General features: G+C 40.7%; 1 protein-coding gene across 1 annotated transcript; it reads right to left on the bottom strand.

The window, feature by feature from the left end:
* Positions 1 to 5695: 5695 nt before the first annotated feature.
* Positions 5696 to 9778, bottom strand: pex10 (peroxisomal biogenesis factor 10). Its single transcript, XM_084366499.1, has 6 exons — positions 9311 to 9778; positions 8252 to 8332; positions 7736 to 8148; positions 7061 to 7227; positions 6495 to 6630; positions 5696 to 5909 (listed from the first exon to the last, which is right to left on the bottom strand). Exons 1-6 carry the CDS (start codon positions 9420 to 9422, stop codon positions 5841 to 5843), a joined length of 978 nt encoding a protein of 325 aa, XP_084222625.1. The 5' UTR covers positions 9423 to 9778; the 3' UTR covers positions 5696 to 5840.
* Positions 9779 to 10680: the final 902 nt, after the last annotated feature.

Here is a 10680-nt window from a genome sequence, read left to right as displayed (position 1 = left end):
ATGGACCAGGATTGGCTTCCAAGTTACTTATGCCCATAGGCCTGCCTCTTAACAGCCTATCAGATTCAAATATCAGATCAGATTTTCACTGAGCACAGAGAAAAATCATACTTTCAGCAATGAATGCAAAAATAGTCTTCTGATGCGTCTTTTACAGGGGACTTAAACTGCAAACCAGAGGCAGAAAAAATCTACTGTCAGACAGCTGCCATGTTTAGAGGGAGGTCATTTTGGAGCCCACAAAAGCTCACAGGAGACATTTTGGCTTGACACAGTTGGAAAAGAACAGGTATAATAAAATGAATGATGGCTGAAATCCTATTAGTGGTTTCAGTTACAGGGTCCTGTTATCGGTCACACCTGTGTGCTCCGGAAAGGCACACTGTGCATTGTTTACTCAGACTTATGCATATCTTAATCAGTGTGCATATTTGGAGTACGGAACATGGACAAGATCTGAACTGATTCTCTCAGGCAGTGTTTAAATTAAGAGAAGACGGCTTCAGGTTTGCATTATTATATTTATCTGCTGGCCTTCATGAGAGACTATACCACAATACAAATCTACAAATCAAGTGGTGTCAGGAGACGGTTTTGTTCAATGCCTCAACTGTTTCAATCAATATTTTAAGATTGCCCTTTCCAGAACATTTGTGGTTGAAATTTCCTTAAGCCATCTTGGTTTTGGGCAATGGCAAATTTCAGTTTTTCCTCCAGAGTTTTAATCTTCTTCTTTGGGCTCAGTGCAGTGCTTCTCATAGGTGATCCTCTCTTCTTTCAGAGCAGAGGAAGTTTGGTCTACTCTTGGCTGTAACTCCTGTTTCAGGTCATCTTTGAGTTCTAGCCTGCTTGCCTGGGTTCCACCGTGAAAGGACAAAGGGCTGCAAGGACCCCTCCCCAGACAGCTTAACAACCACTCACACCTGGGCCCACCTAGCGCTAACAACCCACATGAAGGCCGGTTGGGTCAACAACAAGTGGCCCTAACGACTCTGAAACTCAGAGCTCACATGTGACCTTAACGACTCTGTAAGGACACTCCCACACAGAGTTTAAAAGCCTGCAACTCCTCCAGTTAGTTAGAACTGAAGAAGCCTCTTGGATGAGAAGTGAAACGTGTTTAAGAAACTGAAAGATGTCCAGTTCCCCACGATACAGCACTTAGAACAAAACAAGTACAGTTTTGATGTGATTATGAGTGACATGATGTGTGTAAAAATGATTGATTCATTTATGAAGCTTTCTGTGGTTATATTAATTTTAACAGTCTTTTAGAATGTACCACACATATTGATATAAACACTTTCTATTGCTGATTGTGTTTTGTGTGTGTAAATGTAATTGGGAGGTTAATATGAATCACCTCCAGAGATATGAAGAGTTCCTACTTTGGGTTTGTATTGCTGAGAAACCAGCAGATGGCAGTATAGACTAATCCACCATAACATTCACAAGCATTTCAAGCCTTCTCTACTACCTGTCACTTGTTGATTTACAAAGACATTACACAACCGGATGATATCAAGTATCACACAGAGATTATTAAACATATAAGTTAAAAGTAGTGCTTGTAGCACAGCACCGCCCTTCCTCTCTTGGAACTGGGTAACTGCCTGTGTTGCACTGCCGCTGATCAAATCATCTGCCGGCTCTGGTGACAGTACTGACTCACATGAAGGTGTATGAAAAAACGGACTGACACAGTTTTCAGTCACACAATGTGATGACTCATGTCAGACACTGTGCAGGCACTGCTGCAAGCCACAGTGGGACTACATACGTTCCTTTGGGCACAAAATGTGTTTTCTTCCACAGGCTTTAAATGTTCAGGTTCTTACTCTGATCATTGTTCTCCTACTGTCCCTCTACCAGAGTACAGACAAGCTCTAAGTTGATAAAAAATGAATAATTCTGATATGATATGTTATTCAGTTGTCAATAACAAGGAAAAGTTCACATTGGAACTGAAATTCAGTCATTATCTATACTCACCCTCATGTTGATATTTTGTAGACAACAAAACATTTCTGGAGCTTCACAGCAAAACAATGAGTTTTGCTGGATTCTCCGGGACATCTGAAGTAACTTGGGGCTTGGTTTAAAAAATTAGAAAACTGAAAAAAAGACGTTCTACACACCCTTCACTAAGATGAAATCTCCACTGTGGCTGCTAAGATACGTTATAAGAACCTGCTCACAACATTGCCATTGAGTTTCAAGTTCAAATGTATATTTTGGCGCTTTGCTACCTAGTAACATTATATACAAGAGAAGGAAGGCATCTCTTAGGCATGTTGATGTCATTTTTTAAAAATGTTATTCTCATCCAGGTATGTAAACTTTAAGTCATAGTGCCCCCTAATATTACATATTATGATGTTAGATTTTACAAATCATTTACAGATGGTGACTTTAATGAATTTATGAATTCATTTGGTCTCTTTCCATCCTCAAGCAGCTGCCAGATTTATTCTGTACACCCACCCAACTACACCAAGATCACTATTGTTGCAAATAGTTCAGCAACAGTATCTTTACTAAGCCCAACCTCACCTTGGAGAACCAGAACCAGAGCCTTCCAAAGCTCGACCACACCTGGCTGATCAACAACAACCAGACTTTGATGGATCTTGATTTAAACTTTGGCTCTTAGCAGCAAGAGCAGTCTGTCAAACAGAGAGCACTGAATGCTCACTCACCACCACACTGTGTCATGGCTGAAGGGCCTTATTGTCACAGAACTGTGTATCTGCTTGCTTTTTGGACAACAGCTGCATAATTATATCTCTTGAGCTCATATGACTTCCCATAGACCAGTTGAAGTTCGATCTGCCACACTGTCCGACCAATGTGGTGATTGTTTGTGTCCTTTTCCGCGACTTCAACACAACATTAGGTCAGATGGATGAAGAATAACATATGATTTGTTTCATCAGTTCTGATGATTCGTTAAATGTTATATTTAATCATAAATATTTTACGGTCATTTCAAAACAAAATTGAAAGTTAAAATCTTATTGTAAATGACCTCTCGCGGCCCACCTACAGTACCTGCACGATCCACCAGGGGGCTGAGGCCCACACTTTGGGAATCACTGGAATAGTTCAGTTGCCAGTGACAGCTACTTGGTGTAGTTTAGGAAAACATTGCTGATTAGATTAAAATAACTACTGTACATAACTTTTGTAAATTCAGTTACGAATGTTGCTTTACGTACGTGATAGATCATACTGCTTTACCTGACTTCCTCTTTTGGTGCTGTAATAGTTACTACAGCCTTTAGAGGTCGCGACCAAATGTAAATACAGGTCAGAAAAAGATTTTTTCAGTCTCTATGTGCCAGTGCACTATGACCAGCAGAGGGCCTTCTCCAAACAATATGTGTTCCTTGGTGTGTATATAAGTACGCCATGATTTCTTAACATTACAAAACACAAAACTCATGTTTAGCAGTGTTTAAATCTGCGCACTAAGTAGAGCTCATTCTGCAGCTAACAACAGCTACAGTTTCCCTCTCTTGCCTCCCTAAAGACACTGGTAAAAAAAAGCGAAAAGGTTTCATATTTTCAAATTAATACTATGCTCAGGGTAATTGAACATATTACACAGCCAACTGCCAAGCTGTTAATCACAAGGAGAGTGAGGAGGAGAGCAGCAGACATCCATCATTGCGGTGTAATAGACATGATTGAGCTCAGGGATCTGTGCTAGCCTGGTAGCATCTGCCTCCACTGACAGCCATACTCTCTATGGAGGGGAAACCAGATTATCCAAAATGACAGCAGTGTGTAAGCAAACTGGCCGGTTGTCAACAGGAGAGAGAATACGACACGAGAGTGTGTTGGGACTGAATGTTTGGACGTAAACACTTTTGAGTGCTGGCAGTTTGTGTGGGCCATCAGAGAGCTAGAAAGTCATTATACGCTGAGTTTTACTTCTAATGCTCCTTTAATGGTCCAATGTGCAGGGTTTAGGAGAGTCTATTAACAGAAACAGAATATAATATTCATAATTATGTTTTTATTAGTGTATCACCGCCTGAACTTTCTCATAAATGTAATCATTACCCTCGAATGAGCCATGTATCACTACCGAGAGAGCAGGCCCTCTCAAAGAGTGGAATGTCTCCAGTAGCCAAGACAAGACCAAATAATGGTTCTAGAGAGGTCCGTTTGCAGTTTTAGTGGTGATAGCAGGCTTACTTTGTACTGCTCCATTTGGGTCTCCATACGCTACACTTTGGTCAGGTCCAGGCATCCTGATAAAGAAGCCAACAGCTTAAAAGAACAATTACTTGGTTAAAGCAACATTATGTAGCAATTGGTATTTTGTGCAATTTGGAGAGGATTTGTGGCATCCTCTACCATCAGACTGCTGAAAGATCTTGGAAGCCACGGTCAGGAAGACTATCAGAGCAGTCTCAGAGGCAGCTGAAAGAAGCAGCCAGTGGATTTGGCTCGAGCAGAACGACCCATGCTGGGCCTCAAGTACCACTTCAGGGTGAATTTCAGAGGCGGTTGAGCACAGGACACAAGCTGAGGGCTGAGCGTCCTGTAGCGGGCCACCCTTACGGAGGGTGTATGGTGTTAAAAGGCTGAAACACCCAGTGATGCAAGGGCACACTACTGAAGATGTGTGCTCTGCCCAACTGTCCCGGAGATTCACCTCCCACACAACCCGGACTGTAGCAGATTATGGAAATGGAAATACTAAGGTAAAGTGAGTAACTCAAAATTGTACTTAGATACAGTACTTGTAAATGTAAATGTACTTTCCATCACTGTTTAAAAGAATCAAACATTGACTGCAGTAAAGGAATCACATTGCTGAACACACACTTTATAGTCGCAGACAACAAATGATTGAATCTTGGAACATTTAGGTTGATATCATAATGTCTTCCGAAAAATACAAACACCCTGTGATGTTTTCATCTGCGGTATTTTCTAGGAAGACGCTTGTATTTTTATGAATGAAGCTTCAGCTGAAGCAGAGATGAAGTTAACAGATGATTAGACCTAATCCCAGAGCTACATGTGACAGCACAGTGAATCTCACGGTGAAGAGATGACTCTCCATCCAGACATGACAGTCAATCACTTCACATCCACAATAACGACAGGTTGAAACATGTCTGCTCTTCCCATTCTTTCCATCAGAAAGAGCAATGGGTTTTTTGTTTTCCTGTTTTTTACAGCTAGCCTGGGGAGACTACAGAGACACATACCATCAAAGACAGCAGCCTATTGTGAAGCTGCTGTGTTATGGGAAGTTTAAAAGCCTATAATTACAGACCCTGGTATTTTCTTGACACCATCATATCACAGAGAGCAGCATCAACAAATATCCGGAAAAAAAAGGGTGTTGTGCAATCTCTTGCTCCAACCCCAGCCTTGTTTATTCACTGAACTATCTGACATTTTGACACAGAAACTTTATCCATGACAGCTGAAGGGACAAAACAATGAATATTAATTACCATTCTTATATACTGGCTCTTTTATACTGTCCACTGGCTCAGGCACACCAAACCGACATCAAAGAACTAGCAGTGATCTTTCCAAAGGGGAAAGTAAGGGTGTGGAGGCTGGAGGCGTCGGGGTAAGAGGGCTTTAGGCCAGTGTGAAGAGGTGTAGGACAACTCTACTTAAATGGGTCATATTCAACTATTTAAAAAAAAAAAACAGACAAATATTTGAACATTCCCCTCATTTTATTAGAATCTCGTTTAATTAAAATAAAATTAGTATTTACAACTTTGAACAGATACAATCCAAAATTTACAGTCCACCAACATCATGTGTGTGTGTGTGTGTGTTTAATATCAGACTCTGTAGTTTTAGCTGTAGTTCCTCAGGTACACCAGTCTGTGAGGCTGGAACTTCTCTCGACACAGAGGGCACTCAGCCTAAGAAGTAAAAAAAAAAGACAAACACACACGACAGTGTTACATTGGCACACACACAAAGTTGTGGGCAAATTTACAAAGATTTTGGGGGGGAAGATTTGCTGCTTGGCCCCCACTAACACCTCCATTCCTCCCACTCCCTCAATGTGGTTTCAGATTTGCTGTGTGTTAATATGGTTTATCACAAACTAGATTGGAAAATATGCGACGTATGAGCACCAGACTGGAATAATGAAGGTCTGGAAACTATACACAGGGACCTGCAACACAGAGCCTCACAAAGTAAGGCTCACCCACTTTAAGGCCCTTGTCATCAGTGTGCTATAATGCGTTTTTATACTTTAACATTAAATACCAACAATACGAAACAGAAATCTCATTGGAAATGCTGCCTCAAAATCAATCTTACACAAAAGGTTTTATTTAATAAATTACAACAAGATGAAATACTAAAAACTCTTTGGTTGCAATACAAATTGTTTAGGGGAAAGAGAAAGCTCTTTTACATCTCGGTGTTCAGTTTTAGTACAGATGACAACTGATTCAAATTATAATGAATTGTGCCAGTCATGACACAAGCCTGACCTTGGTGTTGCACCACTCTGTGATGCACTCCCAGCAGAAGAGGTGTCCACAGGGAGTGGACGTGGAGTGTCTCCTCTCCTCAAGGCAGAGGATGCAGCGGGCAACTCTGGAGCCTGAGCTCTGTGTACGCTGAGGACTGGAAACAGACAAAGACTTCAGCACTAAACTCAAATTATAAATGTTACTTTCTGTGACAAAGCTTTTATTACAAAAAGTGCAGTCGCTCTTGCAGTGTCCTGTTGTTTAGAGATGGCGATAAATAGAAATCCTGATTGAGTAATAATCGGCCTCCACAATTTTCTTTATGGCTCACCTGCTTGGTGCCAACAGACCAAAATAAAATTATTTGACCATAATAATTTCAATTAAGTGCCATCTGATCTGTGCTGCAACTTCTGACTTGGCTTCAATGGCATTTTCATCGATAATTAAGGACACTCATTGAAATACTGATAAAACTCTGTTCACTTCAGGACTAAAATATTAAACTGTAGAATAAGGATATGTTGTTTTAAACTACAATTCTGTCCAGAGCAGTGTTGTTTGGTCTGGTCCTTGTAGTGTACCTGAGGTCCCTGTAGAGCCTCCACTCCTGCCTGGCTCTCTGTCTCTGTCTGAAGTTGTTGAGCTGCAGACAAACTGTGATGAGCAGCTGGAAGAGAGACACGGCCCCCAGCAGCCTGTAGCTGCTTCTGATGGTCCCGTCATCGCTGTTCAGCCCCATCACACGAAGCTACACACACACACACACACACACACACACACACACACACACACACACACACACACACACACACACACACACACACACACACACACACACACACACACACACAGGTAAGTCGTAATCTGAGCCTCTTTTGAAAAGACATTATTTATTTATAATATCTTTTCAATGGCTGGCTACTGTTGACATTTGAACCAAAACTGGCACCTGAAATCGGTACCAGTACCCAATGGTACCTTTTTTCGGTACGTAACGCTCTCTGTATTAACAAACATTGGTAGATAATGACTGAATTTTCATTTTTGACTGAACTCGACCTTTAATAACTAGTAGTGAATAAATGATGGCCGTGGATATTTAGTAGAGATCTAATACATGTGAATTATATATGAATGCTGACTTGATTATATATGTAAATGTATGTATTAAAACATAGAATAATATAAGAGTACATTTCTGTTCTGCCTAAAATGTGAGATACTGTACATCTAGGTATGTAAAAAAAATGACCTACATAGCTGATACCAGCCGCCCTCTTTGATAGGTGATAGAAAGAGCCACTGATGTAGAAAAGAGCCACATGTAGTCTGTGCAGGAGAGTCAGACCCCGCTGGAGGAAAAACACGGCGGGCAGGCATGCCTTCCTCTGGGGCTCTGACAGCAGCCCCACTGCCCTCTGCATCCATCTCCTCAGCCAAGACTCCAGGCTCCACAGCCCGGATGGTGCCTGCCGCCGACTGACACCACTGCGGCTCTCCTGCCCACCTTCCAGCTCATTCTCAAGGCACACCAGAACCTTGTCCAGAAGGTAAGGAAAGAAGGCGTGGCAGAGGACAAACAGGCTTCGTCTAGCCCTGGAGGGGATTTGACGTTTACTGGGATCCACCTGGATGATGTTGACATATTCTTCACCAAGGGTTTGGTAACCTTGGGAGGAAAATGATAAAAATTGAAACAGTTAACCACAACCCAACTAGTAAAACATGCATAAATTAAGGTAAGATTTCATGCTGGTTTGTTCAGTAGCTACCTGAGAATGTTGTTATTCCGTAATATGTAAGGTCTGCCAGCAGCTCTATCTCTCTCCTCCAGTCCAGCCATCTTTTGGATCCTACAGAAAGAGAAACAAGTTGAACAAAGTTGAATACTGAGAACAGGTGCTGAATTTCCTACACAGCTGTTTCATAATTGAACAGGCAGTTGCTTTATCACTTTGACATAGAAAAGGAGCTTTAATTGTGACGATAACCAGCCCATCTATTGCTTGAAAGAATAACATAACCACATTCTGATAAAACTTTGGCCTATATTTAGAAAACCTATGAGTAGTGAGTGACCACTGAACTGAATGTAGTGTGACTCATAGCACATGTACATTATAAGGTTAGGCCCCCACAAACATCCTCACCAGTGCTGGGGTAACGTTAGTTCACTTTATTTTGGAAAATTAACACCAAATATCAATATGTCAGTTTCATTATGCTGCTTAGAGTTTTAGAAATACATACATATATATATATACATATACATATATATATATATATATATATATATATATATATATATATACACACACACACACACACACATATACATATATATATATATATATATATATATATACACACACATATACATATATATATATATATATATATATATATATACATATATATATATATGAACTTTTAAATTAATAGTTTATGTATTATTACTCACATTTATCCGATAGAGAAGCAGCATTAATGTCAATACAATTCAAGTTTTTAAATATGTTGGGCCATTAACGTTTTTTCCAGTCCAGCAGACTCAACAGCAGTATCCAGGTTAGCGTGAACACTTTCCTCAAAGTTTCTCACTGACTACATATTGCTCAGTATATTCAATGATGGATGCCGAATTGATGAGGGACTAGAGATCTTCCAAATTATTCTTTAAAATCAGTGGCTATGAAAGGAGTTTTGCAACCAACGAGATAAGGAAATAAAACTGCGCCGTAAAACTGGCTAGCGACATGTTGGAAGTGAATTAAACTAGCTGACGAAGACGAAAGCTAATTCCTCCGTGTGTTACATTTAGAAAAACTTACCAGCAAGTGTTTGAAAAGCTTCGTTGGCGTTGTTTCTCAGGAAGGTCTGATAATATTCGTCCTTCTGACTGGACCGAATCAACTGGGACTGGTTTGCAGGAGCGAGGGGCATCGTGAGCTAACATTAGAGACTAACGTTACCAAACCCAGTTATTGTTCATGACGAAATGTTTATGTCCACTGGCCGAAGCTTTTCTGATAGACAACCCCGAGTAACGTTAGCTCTCTGCATCCATACAGTAGGCTGAACGTCTAGTTAAACACCAGCATGTCATGTTAGCCTACAAACTGCGAGCAAACATTCAAGAAGCAGCACGCCGATATAAAAACAAGCTAACCTAACTTCGACTCGTGTCCGTGGTTCAACACTCAGTCCCTGTGTTCTGCATACTCGGGATATGCACTGATATTCCTTTATAAAAGTTTTGACAGGTCCATGCAGCCAAATCCAGGGAAAGGACAGGAAGTAGATGCGTTAACAACAAACAACTGAGACTGATTATCAAGCTCATAACTGACAGTGCCATCTAGTGGCAGGAGGAGGTATTGCAGGCTCACTTGTAATTTCACACCACGAATGAAGTGTTTGCTGGAGATAAACCTCCTTGTAACTTTTGAATTTCCAAAGAGGATTTAAATTTTTTTTTTAGGTGTAGCTTTTCATCATGTTCTTCATGCTTTTAGATTAATATTTATCCATATTGCTTATTGTTTCACTTGCCTCCAGAGCAATGATGGCTGTTTTTATTGTGATTTTATTTCATTCCATTTTCATTTAAAGGTCCACTTTGTAAGAAAGTTGATTTTTGAGTGTCATGCCCAACTTGTCAAACACTGATGCTTTGGGATTGTAGGTCGGGTAGACTGCCATCCCAAAGCGTCAGTAGCCTATGTGACGAGTTTGGAATGAGACTGAAAAATCAACTTTCTTACAAAGTGGACCTTTAACTCTGTGGTTTTATTCTTTGGTCAAAGGACGGTCTTTTTCACAATGGCCAAGAAAGGTCGAACCAAATGCAAAAGTCACAACATGAATGCAAAAGTCAGAAAACAAATGGCTGGCTGGCTAACCATTTCATGATTAATGTGGCTCACGCATGGGTCGAGGCTGCAGTGGGCCGTCATCTAGAGGTTCATCTAGACTCTTGCCTATTTTTACAACAACGCACACACAGTTCTAAAAAAACGGCGGAATACGTCCTGTAGATAGTCATATCAATATAATACCAATGTTTTACTACAGTTTTAACATCTGTGTCTGTAGAATATGTCACAGACATGAAGATAATACACACAACAGGTGAAGGGCAGTTCTTTTCCTGTGCACTCTATTTTTCTTACCCTCCCTCCCTCCTTCTCTTCCCCTTCCC

This window comes from Pagrus pagrus, assembly GCF_965226575.1.
Source record: "Pagrus pagrus genome assembly, chromosome: 11".
NCBI classification, from domain to species: domain Eukaryota; kingdom Metazoa; phylum Chordata; class Actinopteri; order Spariformes; family Sparidae; genus Pagrus; species Pagrus pagrus.
Note: the sequence above shows the minus strand (reverse complement) of the source record. Positions and strands in the feature narration are given on the sequence as shown.

Coding starts and splice junctions, on each gene's coding strand:
- pex10 (XM_084366499.1), bottom strand. CDS start 9,422: ATGCCCCTCGCTCCTGCAAACCAGTCCCAGTTGATTCGGTCCAGTCAG. Junction 8,333..9,310: donor AGCTTTTCAAACACTTGCTG/GTAAGTTTTTCT, acceptor CTCTTTCTGTAG/GATCCAAAAGATGGCTGGAC. Junction 8,149..8,251: donor CGGAATAACAACATTCTCAG/GTAGCTACTGAA, acceptor TTTCCTCCCAAG/GTTACCAAACCCTTGGTGAA.